This window comes from Pteropus alecto, unplaced genomic scaffold (assembly GCF_000325575.1).
Source record: "Pteropus alecto unplaced genomic scaffold, ASM32557v1 scaffold155, whole genome shotgun sequence".
Classification (NCBI taxonomy): Eukaryota; Metazoa; Chordata; class Mammalia; order Chiroptera; family Pteropodidae; genus Pteropus; species Pteropus alecto.
This window is the reverse complement of record NW_006438113.1, coordinates 14574992-14588617: the sequence shown is the minus strand read 5'-3', so window position 1 is coordinate 14588617 and position 13626 is coordinate 14574992. Positions and strand designations below refer to the sequence as shown.

The following is a 13626-nucleotide window of genomic DNA, read 5'->3' as shown; positions in this document are numbered from 1 at the left end:
GATACTAACAAGATTAAAGACTAGCCTTCCATATCTTCTGGAAGAAGAGGAAGGGCAAATTCCTCACCAAATTCTCAGCTTTGGGTGGCATTCAGCCACTCGCCTTTACTCTGTTTCTTCCTCATAGAGCCCAGCATCTTCATGGCACCACCTTTTGGCTATTCAGAGCTTCGAGTTTGGTACTCTGTGCCCTAGTATGGGTCACTTAACAGCTGTTTGACTTGAATCAATTGCCCTGATCTTCAGGGTTTTTTTTTTTTCCAATTACAGTCGATAGTATTTTATATTGGTTTCAGATGTCCTGATCATCAGTTTTTGAATTTGTAAATAATATATTTTGTTTCCTTCAGCATTAGACACTTAACAAATTCACATTTAGGTGTGAATGTCTGAGAGTCTCCTCTCGCACTGTTTTATATATTTTGGGGTAGTGCTTAGTAATAATTTTTAAAATCATTACTTTTTCATATTAGTAGTATATGTCCATTGTTGAAAATTTAAAAGAAATAGAGAAGCAAATAGAATAAAACCACCCATAATTATATCACTCAGAGATAATTACTGCAAACACTTTGTTGTGTAAACTTTTGAATTCACTGTGTGTGAAACGAATTCTCCCAATTTTTTGAAAACATTACATATGTACATCAGAGGAAACTAGTCTGGCACAGTCACTATTCAAGCAGAGCTTCACATTTCCTATCGAATATATATTACTCATTTCTTCTACTTATTTTAGACTGATGACTAGATTCAATACAGTAATCCGGCTACCTCTGAGCCAAAAAAGGCTTTTTGCATGTTTCCTCTTAGAATTTTGGCTTTGCGCCTATGTGTAGGTATGTCACAGAAGAACTTTATAGGCTTTGACACAATTTTCCATTTAGTGGTATTCTGGGCTTACTCAACATCTGTTGGTAATAAAAAATGCGCTTGTACTGTTTACAGCAGTATCATGCAGTTTTGTGGTTTATCAACTTGAGGCAGGGACTGGTACTTATATACTCCAAAGTCTGCAGTACAATGCTGAAATCCCAGATGTGTAGCATTTTTAGTCAGTTGGTTGACTGCACTCATATTTGCTCCCTCTTCTATCACACCAGGATGATCGAATTGCTTGCCTGCCTGGGCACATAGCTAAAATTTATTTCAACGAGTTCCTTCTCCCATGCCCCACCCCACATGCCATTTAAATGATCAGTCAACATTAAGTGATAGGCTACTTACTGTGTGCCTGGCACTGTCTGAAATCTTAAGGATACACAGATGGATAAATCAAGGCTACCAGCTCAAGGATATTATAGAGTACAAGTTAAAGCGTTGTATATTTACATAAATTTATCTGTTAAAAAATTGAGACTGTCTATGGCCATACTACCCTGAACAAGCCTGATCCCGTCTGATCTTGGAAGCTAAGCAGGGTCAGACCTGGTTAGTACTTGGATGGGAGACCACCTAGGAAGACCAGGTGCTGTAGGCATAAAAAAAAAATAAAATAAAATAAATAAGGGATTGTAAGCTGACAATGTTCCTTGCAATCTGTGAGGTTAACCAAGGGTTGCCTGACCTAAAAAAATAAAATTAAAAATTGAGACAAACATCAAATAATTGTGAAACACGAAAGTTTTCCTTTAAACTGTCATTAAAAATGCAGTAAAAACTAATCTTATGGAATACAGAAATAAAACTTCCAGCATTTTCCTTTGTCATAAAATGATCGCACTTTGAATTTTTTTTTAAACACTTGACACACCTGTGAGTTTTAATAATTCATTTATTGTGCTCCATGTGCCAGGCACTGCTAAACCCTTTTCATTCATTATCTTAATTTTCTCAGCCGATGAAGCAAGTTTTGTTAAGCCCATTTCATGCAAGAGAAACTCAGGTTCAGACTAAGTAAGGTGTCCAAAATCACAGAGCAAATAGGGCAGGTTTTCAAAGCCAGGCATGATTTCAACCCATTTTTAAAAACGATTTTATGATGAATTGGCTCTTAATTCTTTGGACCACTAGTTCTTCAGAATAAGTTTAGCAACATCATAGATCGTTCAATGGACCACTTCATCTCAACCGCTTGAATTAGTATATTGTCCAAATTATGCAAGACTAAGAGCCCCTGTATTTTCTAAGAGAGATCTATGTAGTTTAGGGACCCCTTTTGGTCCCAGGGCCCGTAAAGTGCCTCTATTTGCCTTCATAACAAGTGACATTCGTCTATTTCTCACCAGTCAATAAAGCTTGAAGACAAGGCTTGTATATTGTCTGTCACAGAATCCTAGCCCTGTATCTCACATACGGTGAATGCTTAGAGGATGTTTGTTAAGTGCATGAATGAATAACCAGACCCTACTGAATTTTAGTTCTAAACCAGGCTTGTGAATCTGGGCGCTTCCTTTCTGTGTCTTCAAAATGATCCATAACTGGAGCGATCTAAAGTATTGAAGAGGCGCCACTCAAAAGCATACTACAAGTCTGTATTTATCCGGCAGGGCTAGCGAGAATCTGACTAGTGTTTAAACGAGAACACAAAGCCAACCTTTGTGGTTCCTTCCATTTCTAGCATTCTGCAGGTACCTTTTAGTTCAGGCGCAGTAGGCAGTCAATTGACTGCCCGGGCAGTATCAGCAGCCGCTGCTTAGGGACTACCACCTGGGGCTTGGCTTCGCTGGGGCTTTCTGCTTCCGGGGGGAAAGGGCTTTGCTACAGGATGTGACGAAAGCTGGGTGGGCCAAAGGGTAGGCCGGTCTCTTCCTCTCCACGCGGTGGACGAGATCGGTCGCCTTACACAGCTTGTGCTGAATGATGCCGGGGAAACTCCTCAGTGACGTGAATTTGGAATCAGACACCGCCATGGGAAAAGTGGAGATATCGCGAAAAGAGAAGGTGCCACCAAGGGCCGAGGGGGCTAGGGCAAGGCAAGACCAGAAGCCGGGTCGCTGAGAGGAGCGGGGCAGCGGGGAACCGGAGAGAAGGGGTGCCCCGGCAGGGAGCGCGTGGGGCGCGGCGCTGACCCGGCTCGTCCGGAGACCCGCGTGAGTCTCGGTCAGGGGGCGTCCAGGAGTGGTGTTCTCCGTGGGCTGTGAGCGCGTCGGCGCGCTCCGGGAGCTCGGGCAGATCGGAACTGGAGGGCCCGGCGTCTCACGTGGTACCCGAGTCTGGGCGCCCACGACCGGGCGTGCAGAGTTGGACGTCCGCGATTAGGCCCCACGTTTTGGCTCAGGCTCAGACCTAACTCTTGCGAGTGAGCGCGCGGAGGGAGTTGTAAGTCAAGGTCGGGACTAACGCTTTTAGACTAGACTAGGGAGACTTAACTCACCTGTACACGTGGGCCGTGTCAGCAGTGACATTCTCTTTATCATGTTAAGGGAAGTACAGTTTGTTTTCCGGCAAGCAACCCTTAGAAGATGAATAAACCTCTTAAGGTTTATTGACCAGATTACCCGTGGAAATGTAAAGCTGTGTTTTGCTAACTGTACACCATATTTTTGAGATGATAGGCCAACATCGCAATAGTCTTAAGTTACCTTTATAGCTGTCTGCCCTCTTGCTTTTGCTTCTTTAGATAGCGATTTAACTGTGACTGAGTCTGTTCTGAGATAAAGTGAAAACACAGATTGTCCCTGAACTTGTGTTGTATATATAGAATTGTCTTTTTTATGGGAAGCTTGTACAACAGTAATGTTCTGGTGTTTTAGGAAGCTAAGGGAGCACAAACTTGTCTTTGCAAGTGGAGAGAAAGTGGTCCTGCTTTATCTGCTCTTCAGCAGTAAACAGTGTTCAATTGAGGATACTCAGATTAGGAGGTCATGACCAAACTCCCTTATGTTCCAAAAGAGACCACTGGGTTGGGAAAGCCACCCCTTCTGGTGAAACCAGGGGATGGAAGAACTGAAGTCTGGGAGGCTGGGGGGGTGGGAAGGTGTGTGTGTGTGTGTGTGCGCGCGCGCGCGCGCGCGTGTGATGTGGGATAGATTACCCCTCCCCTACTCCATGTTTTGAGAGCAGAAGCCAGGCTTGAAGTTTTAGGGAGATAGATTTCAGCTCCATGTAATAGTGTAATTAAGTTTTCAATAACATGAAAAGTTGGACTGGGTCAGACATTTCAAGTAGGAGCCATAATCTGGTTTGGTTTTGAGGTTTCACTCATTCCATTTCCTTGTAACTTGTGCACTTTTTTTTTCTTAAGAACCTCTTTTTTATATACATAGGGTGATAGATTATGGATTTTTATAGCTTTTGGTTCATAAAATGTCTCTGTACATTCATCTGCCTTTGTGAGATAGGCAAGGTAGATGTTACGAATCCTTGTTTTACCTGTACAGAAATTCTAGCAAAGAGTCTGCTTTAAAATCATCCATCCATGGACGTATGTGGCCTTTTTACTCTATCATAATTAAACTGTATTTGATCACTTGCTGTTGTGTATTTCGTTTAGAACTGTTGGAGCATCCCATGAACCACTCCAAATCCCTTGTGAAATTTTGATTTTAAAACTTGTTTGACATGCATTGAATAGTTACCAAGAGACATTCACGTCCAAGCTAATGAAATTATTCATGTATATTTATCTCCATATAGCTAAAACATAATACTAAAAGGCGTATTGTTGATTTTTGCCTCATTGCAAGGTGAAAGTACAGATGTTGGAAAATACCCCTAAATTGTGTTCTTCATGGTTATATGATCTTGCAATAATCTAGAATTAATCTGTTATACAAATATATCAGATGCTTTGTTCAGTGTTTATATTTTCTTTGATTATTTAGAAAGTTAAAAAAGAGAAGCCAAAATCTGGTAAGACTGAAGAGGCAGCAGAAGAAAAGCAAGAAGTTGTTTCCCCCAAAGCTAAAAAAGTTAAAAAGAAAGCAGAACCTTCTGAAGTTGACGTGAATTCTCCTACATCCAAAAAGTCAAAAAAGAAAGAGGAGACATCTCAAAATGACATTATTTCTCCTAAAACCAAAAGTGTAAAAAAACCAAAGGAGCCCATTGAAAAGAAAGTTGTTTCTCCTAAAACCAAAAAAGCAGTAAAAAATGAGGAGCCTTCTGAAGAAGAAATAGGTGCTCCTAAACCCAAAAAGATGAAGAAAGAAAAGGAAATGAATGGAGAAATTGGAGAGAAGAGCCCCAAACTGAAGAATGGATTCTCTCATTCTGGACCTGACTCTAACTCCAACGAAATTGCCAGTGAAGAAAGTAACAGTGAGTTAGAGCAGGTAAAGTTGCATTTAAATATGTGGAATGTATCTTCTGTTGTTTCAGATAAATAAGTAGTTAATTGCTACATATTATTTAATAATGGAAGGGCCGGCCCCCTCAGAATGCCTCCTTTGCAAGTAAATAGATTTGTTTAAATATGGTAAAAATCTCTCCACACGCTTGCTCAGCTTATTTGAAAGTGAGAAATCAACAAGGGGGATATAGTTATGCTTATAGGCCTTAGCTTCTCTCCTGGGAGGTTTCACCAAATAAATCAGGATTAAATGGAACTACTGAAAAGTTATCTATTTGCTAGATTGCATAAATCTCTTTGCTTTGGCCATTAACTAACTTAAGTTGAACCAGACGATTAAAGGTCTGTGCATTTGGAAGATAATTCTGTTACTGTTCAGAAACATCAAAGAAAAATCCTAATTCTAATAAATAATTTTGTGTTTGATGTAGGTCGTGATCAACTTTTAAAAACTAATGTGATCTAGAAAATTTAGGAAATATGGAAATTTATCAAAAAGCTCCTTAGAATTTCTGCATTCAGTAATTCAGTAAATGTTAAACACTTCAGGTATTGAAGTAACCTGTTGAATTTTATTTTCTTAACAGTAGTTTTTATATACGAACCTCTTTTATTTAATCAGACTAGGATTGTACTATATATGCAATCTTGTTTTCTGCGTTTTCCATTTTTATGTATGTATTTCCCTCACTTTCATTAAATATTTAATGTTATATGTATTAAATAAAAATATTAATCTTTTTAATGGTTACATAAACCATCATGTAAATGTTTAGAAATCCACATAAGTATTCCTGTTGGGCACTCAGATTTTTTATCGATAATGCCACTGTGACCACTGTCATAAATGTTCTTATTTTCTATGAACGTATATGAGAAGTTGCTGTGGGAAAGGGCTGAGACTGAGTCTGCCACACATACTATATGTGCAATATATTTTTGCTACAGATTTTTCTTTTGTTAAGGTTTTATGGCTTATTACGATATATTTCCTTTTCACATCTTGATTTACCTACCACAAGGTACTTGTGTCTTTTTGGTTGATTGAGAAGAGATGTTTTAAAATAGGTTCTTCTGTTTCTCAAAAGGCTCTCTCTATTAACCTGCAGGAGTAAAGTTAACTGACTTCTTTTTGTGGCGCTTTACTTGATAGGAAATACCTGTGGAACAAAAAGAAGGCGCTTTCTCCAATTTTCCCATATCTGAAGGGACTATTAAACTTCTCAAAGGTAATATTCTTGGAAATATTGTATAATTTAGAACATATTGTTTGGAAGCACTCCACTGTTTTGTTGAGATGAACTAGGACATGTTTTTACTGGTCACAATACATGTGACCAAATAATTGAAGTAGTTCTATATATTAAGTATAGGACTATAGCGGTGGTCTTTGTTGCCTCTTAAACAGGTGATTAAAATTTATTCAATACAATATGTATATTCAGAAGTATATTGATTGATAGTGCTGCTGGAGTTAAATAGTTGATGTCATTAGTATTTTCTTTTTTATCCTCTTCTACTTCTTGAGCCATCTCTAGGTCAATGATACCATTTTGGCTTAGATCTCATGTTAGCAGTGTGCCTGTGAATGAGCTAGGTAGTCACAAATGCTCAACTTAGGTGTTTTCTAAACAAGTATGGCACAGTCTAGACTGCAAAGCACTTGATTTTCAGGCTTATGCTGACCTATGGATAAGATTTCATGACAAGTGACTTAATCTCTTAAAATAATAAATAATTCAGTGCTTTGAAGTTTATTGAATTTTTCAGTCAAGCAGATTTTTCACTGCCAGAATATAATTGAACGTGACTTTGTAGATGTTGAATTCTATCAGAAGGTAGAACTCCTTAATTCTGTAGGATCAGAACCATGGGTCCTACAGTATGGCTGGTATTTTAAGAACTGCAATGTCAGATAATGGTCAATTTGTTTACAGCCCGTGGGGTGACCTTCCTGTTTCCTATACAAGCAAAGACATTTCACCATGTCTATAGTGGAAAAGATTTAATTGCACAGGCACGGACAGGAACTGGGAAGACTTTCTCCTTTGCCATCCCTTTGATTGAGAAACTTCTGGGAGAACTGCAAGACCGAAAGAGAGGCCGTGCCCCTCAGGTAACTAGCTTTATTTTTATTTATTTGTTTGTTTATTTATTTGGGGAGGCAACCCTTGATTGACTTCACAGATTGCAAGGACCTTGTCAGCTTACAACCCCTTATTTTTTAAATTTTTTACGCCTATAGCACTGGTCTTCCTAGGTGGTCTCTCATCCAATTACTAAACAGGCCCGACCCTGCTTAGCTTCCGAGATCAGATGGGATCGGGCTTGTTCAGGGTGGCATGGACATAGACAGGTAACTAGCTTTAACAGGGACCTCAGGGATTCCAAATGCCCATGGGCAAAAACATTTCTTGGGCATGTTTACGAACCCTATTTTTTATTGGGTTTTCTTTAAGTTAAAGCCTTTTTTGGGTATTTACAGCACATCTTTATCTGCAGGTAGACCCTGGTAGTTTTTTTCTTTTTTTTCTTTTAAGTAATAGCTGACATTGTTTAACCAGGGTAATTCTTTTAACAGTATCGGCCATAAATCCTATATATTTAAGTATTGTAATCTGTCCTATAGTTGTGATCACCTGTATTATTAATGCTCATCATATTCTTTTCAAACTATTAGATGTTCTTGGGGCTCGCAGATTTGGTCAAGTGTCTGATCATATTTGCTTAAGATTGAGAAAGCATTTTTAATAGAGATGCATGAATAGGAGGGGCACTCAGGCGAAGAGGCCAAGCCCCCTACATCACTGAAATGCCTGTGTTATCACCTTGGCCGGGGGTTCTTGCACCTGTATTTCTGGCCCCACCTCACTTGTTTACTGGCCTTCCATGTCCATTCTCCCTCCTCATTTATTTATTTGTTTACTGCTATTAACAAATACAGTAGTAAACAAATGAATTATTGTAGCACCTAGAATACCACCCGGCACATAGTAGATATTTAGTAAATATCTGTAGGATGAATGTATTAGGTCATTGTTCTTAACTCATATTTGCATCTTGCTGTTACCCTGCTGGTTTTGTGTTGTATGTCTTATTGGATCAAACTGAGACTGCTCAAGGATTTAAAGCCCCTCACCATGTTGGCCCTGCCTTACTACTCTGACTTCCATTTTGCTTCAAATTCACTGTGGTGTAGAGGTTCGTACCATAGGTTTTAGAGCCCGACTGCCTGAATTTGTATTCAGGCTCTTCTTCTTAGTCTTCCTAGTCTTCTGGTTTTAGACATCTATTTTATTATTGTAGGTGTTACAATGCAATTGTTTTTTTGTTTTGTTTTGTTTTTTGGTATTATAGTGCAATTGTATGATACAATTGTAGGTATTGTAGGTGAATAACTTGTAAGAATTAAATGAGAATAATGCATATTAAGCATTTAGTAGAGCCTGAGACAGTAAAAGCTCTGATATTAGCTGATGTTAATATCAGTAATAGTATTCCTTGCTCAAGTTGTTCCTTTCCTGGAATGCTATTCTTTAAGTACTAGCAGTTCCAGGAAACTTTCCCAGTTCCTTCAGCCTGCTCTGTGCAGCTCTCCTAGAGCACCTACATTTGGGCACATAACTTTTCTTTTGATTAGTAGGATCACAAGCTTTTCTTCTGAGTAGGTTTGTCAGGAACCATATTTTATTTATGATCCTTCCACACACACAGCACATTGCAAAGCACATAATAGATATTTTGATAATGCTTGTTAGGGTGAGTTGAATCATGTAATGCTTTGAATTTAATTATTAGTTTTTCCTTTTCAGGTACTGGTTCTTGCACCTACAAGGGAGTTAGCAAATCAAGTAAGCAAAGATTTCAGCGACATCACAAAAAAATTGGCAGTGGCTTGTTTTTATGGTGGAACTCCCTATGGAGGTCAAAGTAAGTAAATCCAAAAGTGAAGGAAGGAAATTACCATTCATTGTTGGATGTCCTGGTTGGATATCTTCTGACCTTGATATCCAGCTTTACCTGGTCTAGTTCTCTGGTGTTTTCTTTTGTTATTATTATTTAAAGATGGTCAAGAACATGGTCCTGCTTGATGATGTGTTAGATCCTACGTACCATTCTTAGGACATTTGTCTTATCTGTGTTCATCTAAAGACTGTAAAGATATCTTACTGAACCCAAGAGGACAGAGTCCATTTGGGCCATTCGACTAGAAAGTCAGAATTCAGGTTACTCTTTTTATCTGTCAAGGACCTTGGGTCTCTGCCTCCTCTTGCATTCTTGTTTCTTTCTTACTACAGGCAGGCTTTCTTTTCTCTGGGCCCAAGGGCTAAATGTTGCAGCCTCTGCTGTAGTATTCCATTAGTTCCCAGTTCAAGACCTTGAAGCTCTATTACGTAGAGCAGATACATAATTCAGGAAAAGATTCAAGGCATTAAAAAATTCTTAGCCTTGGCACACAAGGCTTATGATTATATTTGCCCTTCTATCTTGTTTCCTTCTCCCTAAACCTTACCTTATAGAAAGTTCCTATTTGTTTAAGATTCTTATTCTCACTTTGTGAAATCTTGACACTTTTCCACCAACCAAAGAAGCCATTTCTTTCCTGGTCCTGCCATCCCCCACTGGCGCATTTTTCTGTAATGTCACATAACACAATGGACTATCACTTCATACGTGTTTTTTCCACTAGATTAAGGAGTGCTTTGAGTATCTTTATCTTCATAAATACTTAATATACTTAGCATATTACCTTGTACTTAATAAATATAAATATTTTAGAATAAAAATATATGTAGCTGATACTCCAGACTAATAAAAGGACTTAAACACCCAGTGTATCTTATCATTGATGTTTTTTCTAGTCGAACGCATGCGGAATGGGATTGACATCTTGGTTGGGACACCAGGCCGTATCAAAGACCATCTGCAGAATGGCAAGCTGGATCTCACCAAACTTAAACATGTTGTCCTGGATGAAGTTGACCAGATGTTGGATATGGGGTTTGCTGATCAAGTGGAAGAGATTTTAAGTGTGGCATACAAGAAAGGTAAACTCCAAGCTCAAGGAACCAATAAAAGGGAGAGCAGAGGAAGCGTAGTGATTAAGTAGTCTTCTAAGGGTTAAATGAAGGCTTGGGAAATTGGAGGTGACTTATTTTATTCAGGAAAACTTAAATTTTTTAAAAAAAATTATAATTTATCACATAGTTACAATGGGAAATTTGAGAAAGTAAAAGGGGAAAATTTCATTTTTACCAGTGTGGTATGCTTTGCTTTTGGTATGTTTCTTCCTGACTTTGTGCTATTTGTGTGTGTATGTGTTTTAATTATAACCATACTGTACATATAACAATTTGGCATAATAGTCCATGAAGTGGTTGTACCATGATTTAATTTCATCTACCTGTTTTAATTTTAATAAATAATTCTGCATACAGACATTTTTGTGCAGGTAGCTTCCTTTCACACCACAATATTTAGAATTAGTTCCTTAGGATAGATTTTCAGAAGCGAAATTACTTCTAGAAATTACTTCAACCAGCTTATACTGCCACTCGAAATGTATGAAAATGCAATGAATTGGTGTTTTCTAGTTGGTAGGTCTTGTTATAACGGACAAGTTTCCCTTGTGGTTCATAAAGGCCACTGGTCAGAAAGCAAAATAAGTTTAAAGTGCTTTTGCTGTTTCAAGGATCCTTTACATAAATTATTTAGGTAGCATTTCTTTGCCTTTTGGGAATCTCTGTGTCTTTCATTTTTGTGTTCTCAATGCCTGGATCGGCCTGGTGGTTGCTGTGGAATGTTAATGGACCCTAAAAGAATTGAGTGAGGCGGAATACTATGTAGGCTTGTTTGGGTTATTCATACTGACTTTTTTCCTCCAAAGATTCAGAAGATAATCCCCAAACATTGCTTTTTTCTGCAACTTGTCCTCATTGGGTTTTTAATGTTGCTAAGAAGTACATGAAGTCTACATATGAACAGGTGGACTTAATTGGTAAAAAGACTCAGAAAACGGCAATAACTGTGGAGGTAAATGATTCACTTAGTTTCTGGAATTAGTAATAAATTGTATATCATTTTTTTCCCCGTGATTGTTTTAAGTCTGACAAGTTACAAACTCTTTTTCCAGATAAATAATAAATCCATGTGAAAAGCTAAGTAAAGACAAATTTCTTTCTGAGTTGTATGTGTTATTTGTGTTTTCCAAATTTCATCATCTGGCAGTCTGATTTCAGAAGTTTTTTGGAACCTAATCTGAATGAGCTAAACAATAAGAAATTACAGCTAGAATTTAAACTCTAGAGGGCAGCAGAAAAATCTAGTGCTCGTGTCGAAGCTGTTTTTCATCTTAGGGTCCTGTACCTAGGTGAATCGTTTCACCCAAGGAATAGACATGTACAGTAACTGACTACTACTGATTGCATTTTTTAAGTGGATGAGAGGACAAAACATACAGAAACTTTTCTTTTGTCAGTTATTTGGTCTCCTGTAGGAATGTGAATGGTATTTCTTTTCCTACATTTTCCTGATGAGGTCAGAAAATAGATAAAGAAGCTAGATGCTCTTTGGAGAAAGGGGAAAGGCTCTCTGCTTTAATGATTTAGTTTTTTTCTCCAAATGATAATGGTATCATCTGCTCTAGTCAGGCTTAAACAGTTGCTTCTAGTACCATTAGTGTTGAGCAGGTGGTTTCAGGTTCCAGCTAGGTTTTACTAATTTGATCTTTTTTTTCACTCTCTTATAAGCATCTGGCTATCAAGTGCCACTGGACTCAAAGAGCAGCAGTTATTGGGGATGTGATCCGAGTGTATAGTGGTTTTCATGGGCGTACTATCATCTTCTGTGAAACAAAGAAAGAAGCCCAGGAGCTGTCACAGAATGTGTCCATAAAGCAGGTTGGTCCTTCCTCACCCTTTCTTTTAAGGAGGCATCTTTTAATTAATAGAGTATACATGTAAGAGCTCACCTAATCTGTCATTCTCATCTCAGAGATGAGAAAAAGGTGGTTCAAACCCCCAAGATTATACCAACAATGTAGATTTGATCACTCTTATCTGGTGTTTTTACCTTGTATATGTAATTCGGTACGGTTGATTTAATGACCAAGGATTGGAAATAGTCTTGAGGTTTGTCCATGTAAAGCAGCGCATGTTTTCTCCTTTATATTATTTTCAACAGAAGTATCACCAAAATATGAATGTCTTTTACAGGTAAAAAGTACCTATAATGTTGGATCTGGTATTCTTAGACCAGTTTGTTTCTTTGGCAGGATGCCCAGTCATTACATGGAGATATTCCACAGAAGCAAAGGGAAATCACACTGAAAGGTTTTAGAAATGGTGATTTTGGAGTATTGGTTGCAACCAATGTTGCTGCACGTGGGTTAGACATCCCTGAGGTTGATCTGGTTATACAGAGTTCTCCACCAAAGGTAAGAGTTTTTTGTTGTTGTTGTGTCTTTGGGCACTAAAATAAAATGGAACTTGTATCATTAACTTTCATGTGATTAGTAATATTCTCTCATAAGTGCTAGGATGCTAAGGATGATTTTAAAATTTATTGCGATGCCCTCCCTTCAGAACTGACAGTTGAGTGCAAGTGTGGTCAGTGCCTAGAGATTGGGAAGATAATTTCTGATTAGAGGGAGTCCTGGAAGGCTTCATGGAAGTAGTGCAGTTTTGAACTGGACTTTGAACATGTGTAAGACTTAGATGGGGTGGGGCTAGAATAGATAAACTCATCAACTAGAGGATAGAGAAGGGAGAAAAGGCCTGTAGTTAATAGCCTCCATGGTTAAAACTGCTTGGGTGTGTGGGAGATGAGAACCTCTCAGGGAGGGTCCTAAAGCATAGTTTATGTGGTGTGGACAGTACTTCACATAAATTTTAAAAAGCCTGTTTTAAGTGTGAAGGCCCTATAACTTACCCCCAAACCGTCACATTTCTCAGGATTAAAGGTTTACAGTGTTGGAAAAAATAACTCTGATAACTGTGAAGTCTTCAGTTTTTTTAAAGGAAGTCCCATGTGTGTGGCATGGACATTGTTTAAATGAGCCTGCACCTGTACTGCCCAGTATGATAGCCACAGCCACATGTAGCTGTTAAGTACCTGAAATGCACCTGGTCTGAATTGACATATGCTATAAGTATAAAATATACATTGGATTGTTTTTATTTTAACTTTTATTATGCACAATAGATTTTGAAGACATGAATAAAGAATGTAAAGATATCTCATTTGATTACTTGTTTTATATAGATACCATATTGAAATAATAAAACTTTTGGGTGTATTAAATATACCCAAAATAAAATAATTATAAATTATTTTAAATAATTTATTTTATTTTATATATTTTTATTTTATATGAATATATTTTATATTTAAAT

General features: G+C 38.0%; 1 protein-coding gene, 1 non-coding gene and 1 pseudogene across 2 annotated transcripts in view; 2 read left to right on the top strand and 1 right to left on the bottom strand.

Annotated features, from left to right (window-relative positions):
* The first annotated feature begins 1361 nt into the window (after positions 1-1361).
* On the top strand, positions 1362-1480 carry LOC112482690. Its single transcript, XR_003047399.1, has one exon. It is a non-coding gene; the product is annotated as a 5S ribosomal RNA (ribosomal RNA).
* A 1234-nt stretch (positions 1481-2714) lies between these two features.
* Positions 2715-13626, top strand: part of DDX21 (DExD-box helicase 21) — a 20008-nt gene continuing 9096 nt past the window's right edge. The window contains exons 1-9 of the mRNA XM_006915566.3: positions 2715-2883; positions 4767-5216; positions 6387-6462; positions 7171-7349; positions 9046-9163; positions 10096-10281; positions 11121-11266; positions 11983-12132; positions 12507-12668. Coding sequence (XP_006915628.1) covers positions 2800-2883; positions 4767-5216; positions 6387-6462; positions 7171-7349; positions 9046-9163; positions 10096-10281; positions 11121-11266; positions 11983-12132; positions 12507-12668 — 1551 coding nt within the window. The 5' untranslated portion in view covers positions 2715-2799. The remainder of the gene's footprint in view (positions 2884-4766; positions 5217-6386; positions 6463-7170; positions 7350-9045; positions 9164-10095; positions 10282-11120; positions 11267-11982; positions 12133-12506; positions 12669-13626) is intronic.
* Positions 7470-7587, bottom strand: LOC112482721 (annotated as a pseudogene).